Source organism: Perissodus microlepis, chromosome 7, assembly GCF_051167445.1.
Source record: "Perissodus microlepis isolate ML-2025 ecotype Zambia chromosome 7, ASM5116744v1, whole genome shotgun sequence".
NCBI lineage: Eukaryota > Metazoa > Chordata > Actinopteri > Cichliformes > Cichlidae > Perissodus > Perissodus microlepis.
This window is the reverse complement of record NC_140467.1, coordinates 39,608,607-39,631,889: the sequence shown is the minus strand read 5'-3', so window position 1 is coordinate 39,631,889 and position 23,283 is coordinate 39,608,607. Positions and strand designations below refer to the sequence as shown.

The following is a 23,283-nucleotide window of genomic DNA, read 5'->3' as shown; positions in this document are numbered from 1 at the left end:
GAGACCCGCATACAGCTCCAAAAGATAACATACCATCGGGCTATATTTTGCATTTTCTGGCGCATAAATTCCATTAATACTTGTGCGGGTAGTGTACGTCTGTGGCATTTTAAGCCAGACAAGAAATTATTCCTTTTTTTTTTTTCTCTTGCAAGGCTGGGTTACTGCAGGCAAAGTGAGCAGGCGCCTCTAGGGACTAAGAGCTGCAGGTTTACAGTATAGCAATTAGTTTCTGATCATTTGATTAATGTGAATTTGTTTGGTAATTACTTATGCTTCATTAATGGGGCCTTGAGGCAGTTTAAACATTTGTACCTAAACTTGAATTATTCTGTTCTTTAGATTGTCAAAAACAAAAAGAAAAACTGCTGTGAAAAAGTCTACTTGCACAAGAAATGGGAGAGGAGAGCAGTACATACCTTATTGCTCTTGTGTTGTTGGGCAGTTTTGTTTTATTGTCTTCTGGGCTCTCTAAGTTGGTAAATCATCAAATACATGTGACATATGTAATAAAACGTTATTTTTACAGCACACCTTTTAAATATATTCAAGCCAAGAGACTTCAAAAGAAATCCCTGACTCTTTGTATGACAAAAGTTCTGTCAGTACATCAAAGTCACATTAAAATATTTCACCTGGAAGATCCGTGCTGTGATTTGGGGGCAGGAGGGTCAAATGGACGTGGAGTGTCTAACTGGCAGTCAGAGGTTTTGTAAAATATTCAGAAAGGCCAGCAGAAGATGAATGTCTCCTTATGCCCCCCTGTGGTGGGGAGCCAGACAGGACGAAAGCGAGTGATAGAGAGGTTACAACTGGCAAGAATTTTAAACATCCATTGGCCCAGGGGACTCCGGAGACATACAGCTCAATATAGATCAGTTGGATAGCGAGGAAAAAATAAGAGCAAGAGCAAGCTGAGGAGAAAGAGCGGAGAAGAGGAGGAGGTGGATGGAGGGGAGGGGAAGTAAAGGAAGGGGGCCGTGTGAGAGAGGTAGGCAAGGGGAAGAACAGGAAAAGGCAAATGTATTAGAAGCAAGAAAACATGGATTCATTGATATACAAATTCAATCTCCTCTCTTTCTTGCCTCCCTGAGAACAGAATGAGCATTTCAGAAAAACTCTTGTGAAAGACTGCAGTATTTTCCAACCGTGCTGCTCAGTCTTTAAAGTTTTGGGGGGGATTTTCCCTTGTTTGAGTCAATATTCAGTTTAAGCGAATGATGAAATATCTATGCATGTGTAAGACGTTGCTAGAGGCACGGAGGAAAAGGGCTGAAGGACTTTTCCTCAAGTTCAGCCATTTGAGATTTTTGTGGTATAAAGCTTCTCTGTGACACCCAATTAAAAGCATTCCTGAGATCTACTGGTTTGTTAGTGCATGTATGATATAACTCATTACTAAACTACACTCTACATGTACTATCAGCATCCAACTAAAAATCACTGCTGCCCCCCTGAGGATCGTTGTGTAACAGCACGACAGCAGCTGTACAAACTCCTAATAAGAGCAGAATGGAGGAAATAAAAGGTAAATATTAGTCTGTTGTTTATGCATTTTCGATTTAAAATGTACCTAAGACACTATTCTTGTCACCTTCAAATTCTTTTCCCTCCTGACTCCTATATTTTTGGGGAGCACGGTGATATTGATACATTTGCATGTGTTTCTGAGAAAGGGGAGAGCAGGGGTGTCGCTTTGTAACTGGGATGAGACAAAAGCACGTGGTCATGTTTGAGCAAACAATTTCTCGATAGCTATAAATAATAATACAGGCATAATAATTCATTTCCATTCCCTAAATGTTAACTTTAGAGAAAACATCAGCATATGTCTTCTGCCAAAAATACACAGAGAATGGTTTATATATCATCAGGGTTTGACGCCCCCTCTTGCGTTCTATAACATATTTTTGTATTTCTAAGAACATCATTTGCATCTTGTACAGACAATGAGACAATTTTTAGAGCTAAAGTCAGACACAGAAGTTCCTCTTTCTAACATCTTTTCCCAAATAAGGCGATGATTTCAGGCCCTGGAGATACCCGTGGACTTGTCCTCCTGTTGACCCATCTTCTGTCACCTGTTACTAAGTAAACTCAAATGCCACAGGTTGCAACAAGAAGCTGAATACATTCAGGCCTTCGCTCAAGCCTGTTCCTAGATTATATGTACTATATGTTCTAAGTCTTTTACACAATAGATTGTGAAGTCATAGCGCTTCACAAAGCTTGAAACCTTCAATAAACTGAGACTGAACATCAACTCTGAATGAGCACAATCATGCAATGTGTATGAAATACTTCTGGCTGTACCTGTAATAAAAGGTTAACATGGTGGAATTAGCTTTAATAAACATCTTTAATACAATATCAAATGCTATAAGAAATAAATGATAAAACTGCAGATTATATGTTAGCAATAAAATTTCTGTACTTCCACATTAGCCATTTCTAAAGTATTGTTCCTTGTTGAAGACTTTCCTCACTCACGAAACTTTGACAACACTGCAATTCAAATTCAAAGACTTTGACTCATTTGCCGAAGCTCACAGAGATGAACCTTTTTCACTTCCATTCCATTAAACTGAAAATGAATGCAGAGTCAGTAATAACCCAGGCCATCTGTTGTAGCCACTTCACTTCTGAATAGTACTTCAGTTATTTCCTGCAGACTCTATATTGCAGTTAATGTCTGCATTAGTGTTTTTTAAGTAAAGCGTTTAATGTTAACAGTCAGTTCTACAATTATAAGTGATCCACTGTGACTGTCCTTCATTAAAAAAAAATAAAAAATCATTGTTACCTTCTCTTGTGATGTATTGCACCATCTAGTGGCAAATGGTAATTCTGACCGTCTATTTATAATTGGAAATGTGGCAACAAAGAGCCTCTATTTCAACCAAAACCCTGATCTTTCCCTGTATGTGTGAGACTCGAATGAATGACCATAATTTGTATGGTCATTCAGAGCAAATAATTTCTTGGAACTGCCAACTAGGTCTATGTGACTTTATATTGTCATGTCCCTTCAGCTTTTGGTCACTTATGTAGACTAAAATTATTTTGTTTTGTTTTGTTTTTTAATCATAGTATATGCTGCAAAAACTATGCAAGCATGTGTGCATGAGCTAATATTCTGTCACTGTCATCCTGTTTTTGTCATCCGTTAATAAGGATGAAGCATCAAAGAGAATTTTCCAAAGCTGATTTGGGGATTTTCTATCAAAACAACAACCTGTTGCTGCTGATTACTCCCTGGGTCACTGTTAAATCTAACCAGCAGTTCATGCTCTTTTAAGGAACCTAGTTACCAACACATGGTGCACACTTTGGTGGAAACCTCTCCAAAGTTTGATCATTTTGTTTGTTTGGGCAGAGCAACGCCATCTTAAAGAGAGTGATAAAGCATTATATTTGCTTTAAAGGCACACTTCGGGATTTTTGTGGAGTAGTCGATGAGCGGCTTTGCTCTGTGGGTTTATAATCAGCCAAAAGAGTAATTGTGGATTATAATGGTTTACATTTGTAGACTTGGTGATGATGTGTGATGAAGCTGAACCTGCTTGTGGAGGTTTTCTTTCATGATAAATCTCCAGATGCCAACATATCTAAATTAATTTCAGTGTATTTGTATTTTTTTTTCAGTCATACTAATTTGTGGGGCAGAATTTTAGAGAAGCAAATCAGATTCATTAGTACAGAATATAAGAAAATATAATTAGAAATGTTCATTCAGAAAATAGAAATAACATTCATGTGTATCATGATGTACTTACTGTAGTCATTACTATAGAGTCGCCTAAGAATTATTATTGTTTGCTATATTAACAAGGAACTACTGCAAATCTAACCTGCCATGTAAAGAAAAACACATGACACGAGTTTTTAAAAAATATCAAATTTAATTTGGTTATAAAAGTTGTATTTTTCACATGCACACCCACACATAGTTAATCACCATAAATACTGTCCAGTGATTTCTTTTTCTTCTTCTTTTTCATTGATTTGTTGTTTTTGTTTTTGTTTTATCTTGATTCACAAAGCAAGCACATACGGTGGGCTTATACATGTGATTTCAAAGGACACTATGGAGAATGCTTGCAGTTTTTTTGTTTGTTTTTTTACAATGAGAGGAAATCTCAGTGCACTGAAAAAAAAGGCTGTCGTAAAATCAAGTAGAAACATTTACAAATTATCTACAAATGAATCGAAGTACAAAAGAGCTACAGCGTTTCGAAACACTACGCCCATTCACAAGTGAATGATTTGGTATTGGAACACCATATAATTTCAACATTGTGAAGGACTGAAAGTGAAACTATACATAAACAGCTTTGGAAAATAATGAAATGTAAACTGATTGCCAGCCTAAATTCCACTTTGGCTAACCTCTCATGTCTTTGCATGCCCTCAGCAATATTCACGAATGAAGGAACCCTGTGCCACAAAACAAACCCACATCCGGCTCATCTGTTAAATGCAACTTCACATAAGAAACACGGAAGATGATTAGGACATAATAAATGTTTATAACTAAATATAATAATAGAAACTTAGTCTTTTTTTTTTTAAAGCTATGCCAGGTAGTAATTATGTTTGTGAGCTCCAGTAATCCTCTCCAAAGCACACAGAATGCTTATAGATGAAGCGGGGTCTTTCTTTCAATAATTCAAGTTCATTTTTAAGACTTTATTTCAATAATGTTGTCAAATTAACACACGCCTGTCACCTTGAAAAGTAAAACAGTGGGTTGCCATTTAAAGCTAGTCCATTTCTGGGGGATGGATCTCATTACACCAGCCAGATTGAGCATAAGAAATATATGGAAACACTTAAATGTTTAAAAGACAAAACCCAGAAAAAATGGTCTCGCCCATAAAAAGTCAAATAAATTTGTGTTTGCAAGCACAGAGAAAAAATAAGATGTGTTTTCTTCCTTTTTTTCCTTCATTGCAACAGTTTCATTTTGAATTTGTTCAGCTTGCTAAGCTACATTTTCCCCATCAAAGAGGATATCCACACCACCAAAGGATATAATTTAAACCCAGGAAGCCACTTTCAAACTACTAAAAAGAGAAGAGAAAGAAAATGAACTGTCTGGCATTCAGTTTCACCAATCACACACAAAACTCAGCTTCTGATTCTATTATATTTTTCTCCCTCTGTGAAGCCTGGTCTGTTGTTTGTGCAGCATTAACACTAAGAATTCATTGAATAAGAAACTGACTAATTAGACAGTCGGCTCAACAATCTGCAGGATATTAAGCTTCTGCTGATCTGATCATACTTTAATGGTGGCAAGCTTTCAGTGGCATTGTGCAACTAAATTTGCTTTTGAGGACTTGATTAAACATATTAAACATTCAGAGAGTCAACAAACAAACGAAAAAACAATAAAATATTGACTGTATTAAGTGGAATCACTTCATACTTGTTTTTTATATAATTCAATATCATGGGAATAAAGTAAAAATCTATTATGTACCATATCCTCTTATATAATAGCTGCATATTAGCTAACATGTTGATTCAGCACAGTATAGTTCTTTATATAATGAAAGTACAGGTCATGATACAAAATGTGAACTTAAGTTCATATTTCTCTCCACAGACAGCAGGTAGATGTAACAAAACCAGAGAACAATGCACATCTTAACATTTTGATTTCCAGTTTTTATGAGGCTTTATGAGCATGTCCCTCACTGGTTTCAAAAGAAAGTGCATCACCCAAACCTTAATCAGAAATGTTGGCATTTTGTGGCATCTACAGTTGCCTGAAAAACAAAAATCTGTAAACTTGAGTCATAATTTGTGTTTGAACACAAGTTAATCATCTACAGAGATGGGCTGCTACAGATGAGGGCAAAACTATTGCCTCAAAATGTTCCCAAGTTGTTTTTTAACAGATCAAGAGATTTTCAACATACTGTTTCTAAACATACTAGTTTTCTTAAGAAAGCATGCATTATTTCTATTTGCCCACAATAACAGAATTATTTCAGAAAACAGAAATGACCAGGGTCGATATTATTTGCAAGCTTAAAATAATGTATCTTCTTCTTATCGACTTATTGGAAGGGTTGTCTTCCAATTTACTCATTGTATGAAAACTTCAGCAAAAGTTTGAGCTGTCACTTGAAAAAGCATCACGCTAAAACCAAAAAATCAGTTTAGACTCAAGAAAAAGAATCGTTGATGCTCACGAAGCAGGAGATGGATATACGAAGTTATCACAGCATTTCCAAGTGTCAAGAATTGGACCGAGAAATTCAAAGACCGACAAAACAAAGAAACACAGCAAAGATACTGAAGGAAGTGAAAGATTTCCAAAACCCTGGAAAGAAAAACAGTGAGAGGTGCATCTAAAGACCACAGTGAATGACTTAGCCAAATCAAAAAAGCCAGTCACTAGAACCCTGCACAGGGATGAACTGCGAGGTTGCAAACCAAGAAAAACTCCACTTCATTGCAAAATAAATCTTCAAACAACACTGAACTATGCATAGGACAAGGTGAACAACTCAAAGAAGACTGTTCCTACGGTGAAACACAGTGGTGGGAGTACTATGCCGTGGGGATGCTTCAATGTGTCTGGAGATGGGAATCTCATCATCGAGACAGGTTTTGTTAAGATTTTGAACAAAACCTCAAGCATTCAACAGCAACACTGGGTCTGAGTCGTTCCTTGGTCTTCCAACAGGACAATAACCCAAAACATACATCACTCCTGGTGAAGAACCCCCTCCTGAACACCAAAGTGAAAGTTATTGACTGGCCTGTCAAAGCCTTGACTTGAACCCCCCTGAAAATCTATCGTGAGATCTGGAGGAACTGGAGAGATTTGCCAAAGAAAAAAAGGCTCGTGTTGCACAGGAGACATTTGCGAGACTTGTTGAAAACTACAACTCAAACTGCAAAAAAGAAATACACCTGACTATTAGCATCAGAGGGGCTAATAATTTTGACCCTGTTAGTTTTTGTGACATAATTTTGTTTCTGTGTGCAAAGTAAAATAATGTAAGCATACAAAATAAAACCTGGATGTTTGGAAAAGATGTGTTAAAAATTTCTTGCCATGTTTAACAGCACGTTTTTTTTAAAAAGTGGCATCTTTCATAGGAGACTAATAGTTCTGTCCTCACCTGTCTATAAGGTTGCAAATGTACATTTTGAAAAGTTTAACTGCACTCGTCTAATAATAACTAGCTTTGCTTTTACTATCAACGATTGTGTTAGCAAGTTAATAATAACATCATTGACATCTGGGTTACAAATGTGACATTTTGTGGCGATCCACTGTCTTTGAACACCAGTGAACATCACGTAAGCTAAACAATGCACAGCCAATGGAGGTAGCAGCACACCACGAGATCACAGGACCAACAATTACATGGCCTCTCCTTCAGAAAAAAAAAAAGATAAAGCAAGTGAACAGCAAACATGAAAGGTGCAAAATATGAATGCATCACATACATACATGTAGTATACACGCACACACACACACAGGCACACAAAATATATCGTTTACCAGTCGTCCGACAAAACACCCACCTTTGTGCAATAGGAAGATAAACACAAAATTTCGTCTTGAACTAGGCGTTTCATGACAGTTTGACAGCGATGACAACAAACATTACCGCTCTTTGTTTAATTCTCAAAAATGACAAAGCACAAGCGGCCCGTCATGAAAAAAAACCCTGGAGTTAAGTCAACCTTGCAATCAAACTAGGAATGTCGTGCTCATATTGTTTCATAAAGGCCACTGAGACAGCTAAACTTGCCTGGTGTTTCTGACGTTAATGCCCTGTTGCCAATCTGTTCTTCTCTTGCAAATTCCTTTCATCTCAGAAAAAAAATCCTCTCTGCTGAATCACAGGTACAAGTGGAAATCTTATTCCCACATATGCTACCATCTCTCTATGATATTGCACTGAATAAAGGATTTTGTAATATTTTTTTAGCAGCCAGCATTACTTCACACAATGCCTCAATAACAGTGTAGTCTTTTTGAGATTTTCTTGGAGGAGCATGGTGTCTGTTCCCTTGTAGTGACATCAATACTCCATTTTTTTTTAAACATTTTATTTTATTTTTATTTTATTTTTTTTGCTGAGAAAAGTCTTTTGGAAAGTTTTATAACCAGATGCTTTGATACCCTGCTTAAAAAAATGTAAGAATTACTTTTGCCTAATGATAACAAAAACAGAAGAAATACATGTCATGAAAATCCTAGTTTGTTTTTGTTTTTTTTAATCACCCCCTTGATTTAAAATACATCATAGTTACACGATTTTGTGTCTGCAAGTGACCTCGCTCTTGATTTTGGCACTGCACTGTACATAATCGATTTGTGGCCACCTTTTTTTTATATATATATATCACTGCACTGAAATAGGCTCAAGCAGTCAAGGAGACACAGCTCACATCCTCTCTGTCATGTGTTGTTAGATCAGAGTTGATTGTATGAATGCAATACACCGCGCCCAGCATGAGCACTTACTGTACATTAATTTTGTTTCTGTGTTCTTTTATTTCACAGGGGAGAGTTTCTTCAGGAGTTTCTTTCCCTTGGAAAGCAGTCCTTTCTTCTTCTTGTTTGCCAGATCTTGAGAGTCCCGGGGGTCCACTGGGACGTGGGGACCCCTTGTAGGGCTGAGGGGCCTCATGGTTCCAGGGAGGAGGGGGCGAACAATCGGGGACGGCGCCCGGACGGGTGTGGTGTCATTGTTGACGGCTTCGGTAGTTTCTGTGGTAGCCTGCGAAGAGAAGTGGTGGGGAGGTATGGAGGCATGGGGCAGCATATTACAAATGAACCAACTCTTTCATACTGAAACTCTAAGCCTTTCCCTCTGCGTTTCCTCGGCTAAACGCTGTTTAAAAAAACACTTCATCTGCTTTAAGTTCGATCAGATTCCTTGAGTAACACAAAGAATGAAAATTAGCTCTCTTTCTAGCCTATTTCAGAAAAACAATTTTGTTTTTTAATAGATTTACAAAAATGTCCCTCACTGTATTCATAATTTTCCGCTATTTTCCTTTTGACTTTTTTTTAATATGTTCAGAGCCAGATTTTCTTATACATTTTTAAAGTGGTCTCAATTGTTAGTTCTTCAGGCTTTCTAAAGCCCTTTTAAAGTTGTTTAGACATTGGCTGCTTTTTCCACTCATTTACAGTCCAGCCCTTGTACCTGACCATATTAGGTGTTATTTTCTTAAGCCACTTAACACTGACTCGTTAATCTTTCGAGCATAAATAACTCGAGGGATGAACCAGTTGTGAACTTAGCACTTCGACACTTTTTTTTTTTTACTGGTAGCTTGTCACAAAAAATACATAATTTGTTGTTATTTCTTTTGTTGAATCCAGGTGAAAAAAAGCAAAAATAACACAGTTGACAGACATAAAACAATCTTTTTTTTTTTTTCAACGAGAAGGTCATTCCCTTTTGCTTTATAACTGCTGGAATAGACTTCCACTCTCCGCAGCCCTGAATTGAGTGACCGGAAGAAAAGAGATGGAAGGTGATTGCCAAAGAGCTATTAGCCAAAAAAAATGGCATATCTCATGGAGTGTCCTTAAAGAAATCTGAAGTGGACAACTGAGGGACAAAAGAAGTGTCAGGCATAAAAAAAAAAACTTTCTACAGCAGAGGAACAGTTTCTTAAATGCATGTCTTTAAGAAAAAATCCACCAGAGACCTGAGAGATCCATCTACTGTTCACTGAAGCCTCATCAGATATCGCCTCAATGGAAGGGCAGCTGTCAAAAAGCCATTCTTAAGAAAGGGAAACGGGGAGTAAAGACTGAGGTATCCCATATTACACAAAAAGAACTGTACTGGAAATCAGAGGAAAAGGGTGTTGTGGTGCGATCCAAATTTGAAATTTATGTTTTAAGATGTTGTCATCAATGTGTACAGGGGAGATCAGGAAAGAGTCGGTGTCGATGACCATCTGTAAAGCAGAGAGGCTGCAACTCAACATTACCGAAGCTGTGTGGGTTCACATTAACACAGAATGTAACAAAAGGAAGCAAACATCCAAAGAAGAGCTTTAAATGTGCTTCAAGAAGCCTTCGAGAACTATTCCTAAAGATTACTAAAGAGATTTCAGGCTGTGTTGAAGAATAACGGCAGTCAGACCAAATGTTTAACTTTAAACCTCATTAGAATTATGCAAACTGGTTTCTCCTTTACATAGTTTATTTCCTTTGTTTGCAGATATTTCAGTAAATCACTCCATATCCCATTTTCCTGGCAAAATATAAAGACTTTTGCACAGTACTGTAGTTTACATTTTTGGTGGTTGTATCTTAAAGCCCCTGAAAACAAATTTATGAGGAATGAAAAAAATCTTAATTTCCTAAGTGTTTTGGGTTCAATTATGTTTGATTGACAGCATGTAAATAACTCACTTGATGTGGCATGCTTCAGATTCAAGGATTGTCTTTCACAGATCAAAAGGTAACTAAAAAAATAAATAAAAAAAGGTTTCTAGTTCTATATGAAATATTCAGTGTTTATTTTCAGCAACTGATAATATTAACTCTTAATATAAAAGTTTAATATTTTCTATACTATTTTACATTTTAAAATACATTTATTATTTCTCTGGAGTAAAAACTGATATTTCAGAGTAAAGCCGTCCAAACCTAGGTACTCTGCCTGTTAATCTGGATAAAATTGATAGTAAAGATGTTTTTACACACGAATACATGACTTCAGATAAAATTCTTCTTTTCCTTCAGAATTATTTTCACCTTAATCCTAACTGTCATTTAACATAATCCCAACCTAAAAAAAAAAAAGTAATGTTTTGTGTTATTTAGGCTTGCTCTGTGTCCCTATACATAATACATGTCCTCATTAACGTGAGTCCACAAACAGTTTAGGGTCTGCAAAACATTGTGTAATGCCTCGTCCACACTCTCTCTCACACACACACACACACACACACACACAGAAATCAAACTGAGGAAGAAGCCATCAAATGTTGAGCACAACATCAGCACACCACAGAGCTGAAGAAGTCCATCATCAGTAGGCCATGAGGGAGTATACAGTACAGTCAGATACGGTACAACACCCAGGGACACAACTGTAGATACCAGGCTTCCCATCTAATGCAGCAGGATAAAGATATCGTCCTATAATGAAATCTGAAATCTATTCCAAATTGTAACTATAACACCTACGGATGACAGAAGGGAAGCTACCCACTAATGTGAGTCAAATATTTTAGTGAGTCACTTAACAGAGTGATAAAAATCAAACAAAGAGACAAATCTGCCTGATTCGAATCATGAAACAAGTCAATGACTTGAAAAGCGCCTCCGTAATATTGCATGGCATTTAAACAGCTTCTGCTGCAACAACAAGCTGTGTGCATTAGCGCAGCGAGTCTGGTATCTCAAGTTGCCAACTTACTGTACAAGGCAGACAGAGCCATTTATGGTGTGAAATGAACAATCTTCCTCTGCTTGTTTGTTTTGTTTTGCCAAGCGGGTGAGGAAAAACAAAAAGGAAATCAGATGTGGCAGCACTGTCACTGTCGGTAAAACCCACACCACTATGACAACTGAAAACAACAACACCACCAACAACACACATGAACACAGAGCATGAATGTTTTTAATATCCAATTGCTTTCTTTTTATTGTTCCATTGTAACAACAGTACAGTATGGACGTCTCAGTGCTGCGGTTAGTTGTTTTTTTTTTTGTCTCTCGAGCTCAGAGCAAACATGGCATATCCACTGTCACCAGGGCTGAAAAATAGATCTGATGTGTGTGCAGTATACATAAAGAAACAAAGCCTCTTCAAGGAAATACAGCAGTCAAGCCAAGAAAGTTGCTAGAAAATGTATCAAGTTTGAAAAAGGCATGCTTTTGTCTTTTTGTTCTCAATATAATTTCTTTCAGTGTCATTGGGTAGCAATTGTTATGTGTTAATAAAGCACTTAATATATTTATCTTTAATAATACAATACATAACCACAATTTGATTTTGTGTTTCAGTGCAAAGAGGCCCCAAATTATCTTGTGTAAAGAATGAGCCTTTTTCAAGTCCTCCCTTAACCAGTGTTACATGCATATACCACCTGCAGAGCTCCCACAGTCTATCCTCTCTGTCCATGTCAGGCTTTGCTTCTTCCTTTCTCTGAGACTCAGAAAGGTGTTAACACTGGATTTTGTCCCCTTTCCCCCCTCCAAAAGGGTGAAGGGTGGAGAGGGAGTTGTTAGTCTGTATAGAGTCACCACTGTCACCACATGGACAAACACACACAATGAACAGCACACAGACGGCAAGTGGAGGAAGCGAGAGACGAAAATCAAGAGAGGACGGAGGATGTATGGACACAGGGCCTAGCGCTGAGAGCGGCGATGATGATGTACCCGTTTGCTCTCTGAGACGGCGGGGATGGAGTTGGCAGGAGGCCGGTTGGCGGGCTCTTCCTGGGGGTAGTGGGATGGAGTATCAGTCAGATAAACCTCCACGTCATCAGGCACTTCTTCCAGGAAGTTAGAGGGAACCAAACCGCGGTGGCCATTGATCTCACCCTGTGGAAAGAAATGAAGAGAGGTGAGAAGGCATAAACTTCACTGGCAGAATACCAACTCATAAGATTATGCTATGTCTGCACAGCTGCCACAGTTAACTGAACATAATGTAATTCATTCTGCGGACCAAACACATCTAATACATTTACATTACATATGTCAGGCCTCCAATTATCTGAATCACGTCTCTCACATCTTCCTACCCATCTGTTTCAAGTACACTCACCGGCCACTTTGTTAGCTACTCATGTTTAACTGCTTGTCAATGCAAATATCTAACTGGCAGCAACTGAGTTCATTTAGGAATGTAGACGTGACCAAGATGATATGCTAAAGTTCAGAGCATCAGAAAGGAGATTCTAGAGACTTTGAATGTGGGATGGTTGCTGAAGCCAGATGGGCTGGTCTGAGTATTTCATAAACTGTTGATTTACGACAACCATCTCTAGAGTTTACAGAGAATGTTCCCACAGAGAGAAAATGTCCAGCGAGAGCCAGTTCTCTGTGAAAAAAAGAAGAAAAAAAGCCTTTTTGATGCCAGAGATCAGAGGAAAAATTGCCAGACTGCTTCAAGCAGATAGACATACAATAGTAACTCACATAGCCATTCATTAGAACCAAGGTATACAGTACAGTACAACATAAGGTGGTCAGCTTTAAATTTACATGTATTTTCATGTTTTACAGCTTTTCTTACTGCTTCCTCGCTTGATTTTAAACGAGTCTGATGTTCCTGCAGTAGAGCGCAACATGTTAAAATTAGCAGATGGGCTACAGCGGCAGAAGACCACACCAGGTGACAGCCCCAGAACCACTAAGCTTCAAGCAGAAGAGGCATCTATTAAGAGTCATCTATTAATCGCAAGGTTATTGGTTCGATCCCTTCTTCTCCAGTTAGCAAGCCAAAATATCCGCGCATACGATGCTGAACCCCAAGTGGCTGCCCGATGTAAATGTTAGATAGAAAGCACTTAGATCTATGACTGTGTGAATGAGACATGGTGAAGCACTTCGAGTAGTTTAATCAAAAATGGTGCCTAATACAAATTTTGAGGAGTTCTCTCGAGGAGAAACCCCAAAAACATGGACAAGCACTCACATAATAGAAACCATCTTCGTCAATGTCACCAAACACAGCAATGATGTCACCAGCGCAAAATGTGAGTTCAGCCTATTAAGAGAGATAGAGAGAAAGGGATACACAAATAATACAAAGTAAAATCCAGTTTTTGTTCCAGTTTATTTAAACAGACTGAATTAAGGAGTACAAAAGTGCTATTTTTGGACAATCTTTGTGGTTTTGTGTAACAATCACATTTCTATATATTTGTGAACCAAATTTTGCACATATAAAAGTGTTTAGGTGTGTTGTAGTAGCTGGTTAGATATTTGTGCGTTACACTATAAACACTTAAGCGTTGAGCAGTTTGTCCTTTACAGCAAACAATACCTCAACATCAACATTAGGAGAGCTCTCCCTGGGGTCGTAGTCGTACAGAGCCACCATCCTCCTGGAGGCTTGATCTCGACGCAGGCCTCTTCTGTTCTGCTCTGAAGGTAATTGTAAACGGCATTTTAACAGGAAGTGTCCCGTTACATGCTTTCTCTCACAATATCTAACCATTTTTTAAAGCTGTACATGGTTGTTATTTGTGAGGGTGTGCATGCTCTTGTGGTACCTATTCTATCCACAGGTGTGCTGAGCGGCAGAAAGCCCTGTTTGATGAGCTGGTCCATGGTGTCCTCATCGTCTGCTCGTATCTCTGACACCATGTTACAGGGGATCAGACCCATCCTGCCCTTCACTTCACCTCTGTAAAACCCATCAGTATCTTTATCCCCATACACCTGGTAGATAAGAAAGAGCAATGTTTAAAGCTCATGCTACTACTACTTTCTTTATCCATTTGACATTTATGCTTGGTTTAATAGTTTACCTAACAGTATGAATTCACCTTAAAAAAAAAAAAAAAAAAAAAAAAAAGAAAGAAAGAATGCATTACATGAAAGCACTTGAAACTCCCACCCTAATGATCTGCCCCTCTTTGAAGGGCAGCTCTTCATCAGCAGCATCCGGGTTCGGAGACATGGACAGAGGATCGTAGTCAAAGAGAGCCACAAAGATCCTAAAGGGCTCCTCTGGCTCTGACTCATCATAGTACGTGGGAGAGCGGCGATCCCGATCCCTGTAGCCATCTTCAGCACATAAAACAAAAAGTAAAATCCCATTATCCAACCTCACCAACCAATAGACTTACAGAAATGTGGACCAAGTACTGTATTTTTCGGACCATAAGGCGCACTGGATTTTAAGGCGCACTGTCGATGAAGGAGTCTGTTTTCATACATAAGGGGCACCGCATTATAAGGCGCATTAAGCGAAACAAAGCAGTCAGATAAGTCCAGTGTTGCCAACTTAGCGACTTTGTCGCTATATTTAGCGAGTTTTCAGACCCCCTTTTTTTTCTAAAAAGTGACTAGCGACAAATCTGCTGACTTTTTCCTGGTGTTACTGGAGACTTGTGACGACTTTTTCACATGAACGCACAAATCGCTCTTACTCTGAACAAGCAGCGGGTGCTGCCATCGGCACCTCGCCCGTGTGAAAACGCTCACAGGCAGCAGGTAGTCCTCACGCAGCAGTCGCCCCCAGCTGATGTCAGAGCAGGAGATATTCAGCCTTACAGTACAAACTGCAAATGAATCGCGCATGAGCAAGCCGCTGGTGGGAGCAGCGGTAACTGTACATTTTTCTTAGTTCATTGATTCTTAAATCAATGCACTAAAATACATCATTCCAATCACTGCAAACTTAGAAATCGGATGCCCATAACTCCATCTTGTACATCTGATTAAGACCGAAGCTGTCTGGTGAGGCTTGCTATGTCCATTTTGATTGTTAGTGGTTAAAATGTTCTTCTTTTACTCTTACTTTTTGTGGATGACAAGGTTTAAAACTACTTAAAAAGACACACACACACACCACAAAGAAAGTAACTCTGCCAGAGTGCCTATTTCGGGTCACTTTTGCCGGTCCCAAGTCCGTGTAAAGGAGGAGGGTTGGAGTTATTGAAAACAATAATAAGAGAGAAATTTAATTTGTAGTTCTAAATATTCTAAATACTTTTAGGGTTCTTGGGGGGGGGTTACTCACTTTATGTCTCTTCCACGATGTTATTTCTCTCTCCTACAGTGTCTGTTACAATTAAATAGGCAGGATAAATTGTGCAAATTAGGCGATGACGTCATTTAGCGACTTTTAGGATAGCCAATAGCAATTTTCCTTACTGAGGAGTTGACTACACTGGATAAGTCAAACTCAACTCATTCTTCTTGCTTCCACCACTTCCGTACCAGTGATTGTGATCCTGTTACTCTTTATTCTTTATTATTCTAGTTAATGTTGAATTCTCTCGCAGCTACTCTATTCCCATGTTGTCGCAGTATATTCATGACTAACCTCCTATTGTGGATGATTTTCTTAGTTGTTCTCCTGACTGAAGTTTGGTCCGTTACCAGCATCCTGTCATGTGATTGCATTTGTCCCTAACCATCTGGAATCTTGCCTTAACTTTTATAGAGCGGAAAAAGGTTAGCATTCATCCTCCAGCTTCACTGTGGTTATGTTATGCTAGCATAGCTGTGTTGCTAGCAATCACGTAGCACATCACTATATACCAGCTAGTCCAACTTCACTGCTGTTTAGTTTTCTGTCTTCATTTATGTTGGAAGTGATAGCAAAGCTGTACATTTTAATTTTTTCAGAAATCTCTCAGTCAGAACATGGTATATCATCTTTAGGTGGAAACTAGCAAGCTAACTTCCTGCTAACGTCCCACTCAGTTAAATTTAATACATTCTGTTTTCATGGATGCCTGGAGTTAAACTTAATTGTTACACCTGGTAAAGCAGCAACGCTGATCATTTTATTAAAGTTTAACTCTCAGTGATGCCACAGTGTCAGTTTGACTTTGGGACATGAAGGGAACTGAGTTTTGGACCCAGATTACTCCGCGAGGCTCCTGACTACAGTAGCCGTAATGCTCCAACAATCCATCAAGCAGTGCGGCTTCATAGCTTACCAAAGTCGTACTAAAACATTTGACAGATTTTTCAGCGCTGTTTACCACATAAAATCGCATCGAGGTCAGTAAGCACAACCAGAATTCATACATAAGTCGCACTGTCGATTTTTGAGAAAATGAAAGAATTTTAAGTGCCTTATAGTGCGGAAAATATAGTAGATGACTGTACATTAACTTTACGACATTTTATAACACAAAGTAAAGTGTGGCTTTTCTATTACTGTGAAGTAAACATGTGAAGTAAAGCTTTAACAGCCGGTGATTTTAAATCACTTCCACATTAAAAATTATTCACAAAACTTATTGCTGCATACAGTGAACGCCACTTCTGTGATAAGCAAGTCTGTGATGCCGTGCTTCCGGTCACAAGAAATCAATGAGAGGATCCTGATAAGTCTTATTGATTTGACCATTCAGTATTTGCATGACAGATTTCACTTTCCGTATCAGGCCATGATTGTGCCTCTAACCATGCAAGAAATCTGTGACCCAGTGAACTATTTTCTGCAGCACGCACACATGCATCCACAAATACACACATGCTACGTGTGTTTTAATTACTTTATTTATTTTTATAGCATGTTTTTTTTTATGTTTGAATTTGTACATGGTGTCATGCATGAAAAAGAATCACTTTTTGATGTAAAACCTCATGAACTGTCAGGAAAATGCACAAACTATAAGCACAATGCATTAATAATGCAACAACTCAGTTATTGCAGTCATTATGAATCGTTAATCATGTTCATGTGTACTACAGTTTAGTCCCTTCTATGAGCTGCAGACGTAAGAAACTAAGCATAACAGCAGTGAATCTGTCCAAATGTTGTGATAGTGGTTAATTAAGCAAAACTTCTTCATGACGTTACTGATACGCTGATAGTTCATAATGCTTTACATCAGTCAATTAGTACTTCTTCATACATAAAATCATGTAAGCATTCATAATAATTTGTGTGCCCTTTCCATTAATGGTCATCAAAGACTAACCATGGTGCAATACATAGACAAATCGTGATTTATGTGCATGACAACATCCGCGACAAACAAGACCCTGACATGCATGCTAAAGCCTTAAAGAAAAAAGGAGAAAAAAAAAACCCCCAAAAACATCTGAGAAACAAACAATCTAAAACAACCACACTGTGCCAACCCTCAAGGCAAGAAGAGGTCTCAAGCTGAGGCGGCAGTGTTGTTGTGAAGACCTGTGTATGTTTTTTGATTCGCTACGATAACACTGGGAAAATGCACCACCTAGCAAACACTATATGGCCAGTGCTTGAAAATACAAGCTTACAATATAAAAGAAAGCTAACATCTCAAACTCAGACATCTAAAGAAACAAGAAGCAATGCCAATGTGGTCATTCTTTAGTGCCTACCACTGTCATATCTTTTGAGTTTCATGCATGACTGGTGTAGTGGGTGTGGTTGTATCACAAAGGGAAGGGTTTTAGCAGGCGTCTGGAGTTCAGTGCAGTGTTGTGAGGCATTCCCTAAACAGTCAATCATTTATCATCTGCAACTGTGGAAATGTTGATCCTGGACCCAAAGCATGGTTTGCCAATGGGTCCACCATTTCAGTGCATTGCGGTCATGCTGTTCAACTGTAAGCATAATAACAATAACTATTATTTTTGAAGACAAAACATTTGCAAGTGTCCACAGCTATTTATTGCAATTTGCCAGGTGCTGGTGGCACTTTTGTTGCCATGCTGTGGTGGTAAAAACAGGACTGCAGGCACATACCATGGGGAGACCTGGTGCCGCCCATGTGCCTGCGGGATGACCAGGTCCTGTGTCGAGCTACTCTGCCATAGTAAACATCCTCGGTGATGGGAGAGAGGTTTCCCTCACTGTTATTCTCAGAGGTTACCTCTACAGAAAATACCAGTTAGAAGGTGATGAGGTTACAAATCAAAGCTCTACTTTCTCCTCCCAATATGTTAAGTGAAGATTTGCGTTGCCTCCTAAAACAGGTGATAACAAATTTTCAGTTATATTTCTAGCCGTCGTCACTGTTCGAGTAGATTAACTTATCACTCTGTGCTGCAACAGTGCAAAGCGGTTTAATCATCATCATCATCTCCATCTCTGGAAGATCAAAGTCAAGGTACTGAAAGGGATGAGCATGGTTTGCAGACACAAAGGTGATCTGGAGACAAAGACTTCATGAGCTTCTTGGTATTTAAAAGAAAAGAAAAAAAGGAGCAAATGCGACTGCACTAAGGGACAGAGAACCTAAAATATAGCCATCTGCCCATACTGACCAATGGAGGGGACCATTAGGGGTCGTCTCTGAGGCTGGGGACCGCCGTGATGCGCTCGTCTCCCACTATCCCGATCATGGCGGCCTCCAACAGGGGTTGTTGTCTGAAATATACACAAACATAGAAAGCATCCGCAGACAAAGCATTCATGTGTCATGTGTTGTCACAGAACCGTGAACATACCCGTAAACAGCGTGTGAAAAAGTGCATGTCGAACATACTTGTACAAACTGTATGTAAACAAAATCATGCAGTACTCACAGGCAAGCACTGAAACATAGACGCACACACGTAGACTCACATTCAGACACACACACACACACACACACACACACACACAAGCCCATGGGAAATATTTCCATTCCAAAATTAAGAAATAACTAGTATCGCTCTACCCATCTACTAAAAAAGAAAGGCAAAGATATTTGTCAGTGCAGCCTAGGCTACACCCCTCAGCTTTATGTCTCCCTTTGTCATGATAATCTTTTCAACCCAGTCTCACCCTTTAGCTCTCTCCAAGTTCTGTCCTCTGTGTTTTAATCAAATCCAGCCTATCCCCGTTTCACTGCAAAGCACCCAAACACAGAAAGAAACTATCCCTTTCTGTGTTTCTGATAAATTAAAGGAGCTTTTTGGCAGCAGCAAATGGAGTCTTTGGTCCAGACTTTGAAGATTGCATTTTTCTACACTGACATGTTTGTTCACTGAAGTAAAATAAGCTTCTGTAGTTTCTGCGATGACATGCTTTAAAAAAGTGGCAAAAAAAGTCACGTGTTTATGAAAGCAGCAACAGCGGTGCCTGAAAGCATCTAAAACCCAGTCTACATCTATCTGTCTCTCTCTTATATATATTGCGCACTATCTTTCTCCATAGTGCGGAAAGATTCAAACCCGGCAGCTTTCATCATCTCTGTCTATGGTACTGAAATAGTCAAACCCACTGCATCTGCCCTTCTATCCATGGGCTTTTTCTTTCTGTATAAAATTTGAATTAAACTCAGCACACACACTAATGACACATATCAAAAGCAAGGCAGCAGTCTCAACTGAAGTATCTGTGCCTGTGCAGTTCACTTAATAATAATTTGCAAAGAACTGCACCTTGGGTGTGTTGTGCGAGTTGCGTCGACGTCCCTCTTCCAGCTTCATCTCAGAGTACAGTTCCTCCTCATCCTCTTCCATGATGTCAGACAGGTCAGAGCCCCGGCTGCTTTCGCTGTGATAATCTTCATTGTGACTATAGTGAGGCTTTTGGTAGTTACACACACAAACGAACAGACGCGATTAAGTCCGCATACAAACATACATACATGCACACACCAAACACACATGGATAAGGCCAGCACGCCCACGTGAACACACATAAAGACACGGGTTAAGGAGTGTGTACACATGCAACCACCTCAGACGTACATGCACACACACACGTCCAGATGCACACATGTGAGGAGGTTTTTCCACTGAAACACACGTTAGGTGCTTGAGCTCAGAAGTGTGATAAGCAAAGTGTGTTGCTTATCACATGGGTCTTACCGGCCTCCCCAGCTCAGAGCCTCTGAGGAACTCGTCAACCGAGGGTCCTCTCCGTCGACCGCGAGCAAACCCTTCCTCGTCTTCCTCTTCCTCATCAGAGTGATGCTGGTGAAATGAATGACCCTGTTCTCCATATCTGCCCTGCCTTCTGTCACCCTGAAAACATGCGTGTGTAAATAGGAATGGAACAGCATTAACGGTGTCTTTAGGTTTTATTATAGTAACAATCACAGAAAGCTCAATATTCTTTTATGTTTAGCAACTTGTGACACTTCCCTTCTTCAGCTACTCTAAATTCAAATTAAAGCAACAGTTTAATGACAGTGACTTGTGCTAAAATATATAACATCATTTTCATTAAGCATCTAGAGTGTTGTGTGAGCCAGCATTTCCATTTTCACCAGACCTTTCCACTTTCTGCTGCCACCCTCTGAGCTGCTTCTCGAGCAATAGCTTTGGCCACAGTGTCCGGGATAAGCGTGCCTCTGGGCTGAGGAAGAATCCTCTGGGGTGAGGGAGACCGTGGATTGGCAGGTGATGGGGCTTCAAGGGTGTGGCCTTGCATGGGCACTGGAGGCTGGACAGAAGGAGAGCGTGTAGGGTCCCAGCCTGGTTGGCCAGGTAGAATAGCTCCCCCGTGATGGGCCGCATGGTCTTTGGCATCCAGGTCTCTGGCACTTACTGGTCTCAGAGGTATAAGGTGGGGTTGGGGGTGGGGCAGCAGAGGCAGCTGGTGCTGTGGCCTGGGACCTTGGTGGGGTGGACGAGGCTGAAGATGTAAGGGCTGCGGCTGGGGATGGGGAGGACGAAGCTGGGGTTGCGGGGGTCCACCTTGATGGGGGAGTCTGGGATGGGGTTGAGCATGGGGAGGACGGGGCGGCAGTTGTTGTCCATGTGGTGGAGCGGGAAATTGGGGTGTGGGATGAGGAAGGTGAGGGGATTGGAGGAGAGGTTGAGCATGGGGGTGTGGAGGGGGGCCCGCGTGAGGATGCACTGGTGGTGGCAGGGGAAGCGGAGGTAGAGGCACAAGCAGGTTGTTTGGAATGACAGCAACTTGAGAGTCCTGGGATTCTCCCTGGACCGACAGTGTCCTAACGATGACCTCCCTGGCCTCGAGGCATTGAATCCTTGTCAGTTCAACCGTAACATAGTCTGCCATAGGGAACAGCACCTCAGCTATCTAGAGCCAGAAAAAAAAAATAAAAAATGTTAACGTAAACAGTGGCTGCAGTTTCATTTTAACAACTAAAACATTATCGGTATCAGAGTCAATACATCCAAAACAAAAATGGACAAATCCAGCTACTGAAATTTGACTAGCCCCCTGCACTTTATAGTGTCAAATAAGTGATTTCACTGAACTAACGAAAATACCTCTTTAATTTGATTTATTATGGTGGGAAAAAACGCTCTTAAGATGTCCACCTGCAGGGGCAGCTCAAAAACAGGTTTCTGCCCAGTGTGGCTGAACGTTGATTTACCCTTTCAGGTTTACTGTGATGATTTACTTTAGCAGTCACCAGAGGGAGCGAGAGACCTTTCCAAGACCCAGACCTGCACCGCACGTTAATTACAAGTAGGTGGCATTGCTGAGTGAACTGATGGTAATGATGACATAATGCCACGCTGAAAGGCAGACGCTGTTAATGTCCCATCTGTGGTGTATATTCTCATATTTTGACTGGATTACGCATGATTAAACATTTCACAGTGTTGTAAATACTGTACAGCATGTAGACCTTAGGAATATACATCCCATATGCTTAGGATTTAGCCACAAACTACTGTAGTATCTCATAACAGAACACAATACATCATGAGCAATGCCTTTAAATCAAGATGAGCTCTGTGTGATCACTCATTATATCCTTTTAAAAAGAATGATATATAAAAGTAAACTAGTCTTGGCAGGCGAGACCTAGACATGCTAACTCACCCTCTGCCCTTTAGTGCAGACTGCGTAACCAATGACATTTGCCCCATTGGATGTGCCTGTGGGAGAGAGGTTGGGGGGCTTCCAGCAGACCTGCAGGACCCCTGGAGCCTGCCCACAGAGCACCTGAACATCCTGGGGTGGCAGCGGAGGCCCTGGGAGGTAACCAATCCAGTGTGTAAGAAAAATAATCTCTTACGGTTTACTGATTTAGTACATGTAGGATACAAACGAGAGGGGGAATGATGTGAAGCATTCATCAGATGCACAAATACGTACACACACACACACACACACACACACACACACACACACACACACACACACACACACACACACCACCATGCACAGAAATGCCCAGACAAAGGAGGAAATGAGGACGTGAGGTTGGGGTGGGGGGGTGGGGTTATAATTTGACTTGCATATCTAAATTTATGAAATTACGTAACAGCTTATTTGTATTTTGCAGAGATACACAGTTCATGCGGGCTACTTGATAGCATGACATTGCTGGTGGGAAACATTCACAAAACACTGCGTGTTGTGTTTAGACAATGTCATTTAAGTGTATGGTGAGTTTTTGCACAACACTAATATTTCCTAACCTAAGATGATTGTCAGATAAATCAAAATGAAAATTTTAGTTTTATTTTTATATACAGACCTATATTTTTAGGTCTGTATTCCTTATATATGCTATTCTACTATAACCATTTAGTAATCTTTGGAAGAGATGAAAACTTTAAGGGTTGCCCCGAGATATACACTGCTGTCTCCACATGCAGAGAGCCTGATTAGAGCTCAGTATTTCTTTTTTCTGATCTCTTTGAAATATGGATAAAACATGCACAACTGCATTCGAGCAGAAGCAAATGCACACTGATAGAAAATGGTCATTTCAGTG

The 23,283-nt window shown here is 39.8% G+C and overlaps 1 protein-coding gene across 6 annotated transcripts in view; it reads right to left on the bottom strand.

Annotated features, from left to right (window-relative positions):
* Window positions 1-3,882: 3,882 nt before the first annotated feature.
* The window catches only part of rimbp2a (RIMS binding protein 2a), a 69,114-nt gene continuing 49,713 nt past the window's right edge, over window positions 3,883-23,283 (bottom strand). For 4 of the 6 annotated variants that reach the window (XM_084935014.1, XM_084935016.1, XM_084935015.1 and 1 more), the window contains 12 exons: window positions 22,383-22,534; window positions 20,853-21,626; window positions 20,447-20,602; window positions 20,015-20,161; window positions 18,914-19,016; window positions 18,393-18,521; window positions 14,586-14,755; window positions 14,239-14,407; window positions 14,010-14,110; window positions 13,659-13,730; window positions 12,395-12,559; window positions 3,883-8,756 (listed from right to left, as the gene is read on the bottom strand). In XM_084935014.1, the coding sequence (XP_084791140.1) occupies window positions 8,529-8,756; window positions 12,395-12,559; window positions 13,659-13,730; window positions 14,010-14,110; window positions 14,239-14,407; window positions 14,586-14,755; window positions 18,393-18,521; window positions 18,914-19,016; window positions 20,015-20,161; window positions 20,447-20,602; window positions 20,853-21,626; window positions 22,383-22,534 (2,366 nt within the window). In that variant the 3' untranslated portion in view covers window positions 3,883-8,528. The remainder of the gene's footprint in view (window positions 8,757-12,394; window positions 12,560-13,658; window positions 13,731-14,009; window positions 14,111-14,238; window positions 14,408-14,585; window positions 14,756-18,392; window positions 18,522-18,913; window positions 19,017-20,014; window positions 20,162-20,446; window positions 20,603-20,852; window positions 21,627-22,382; window positions 22,535-23,283) is intronic. The other 2 variants (XM_084935018.1, XM_084935019.1) reach the window with 2 other exon arrangements.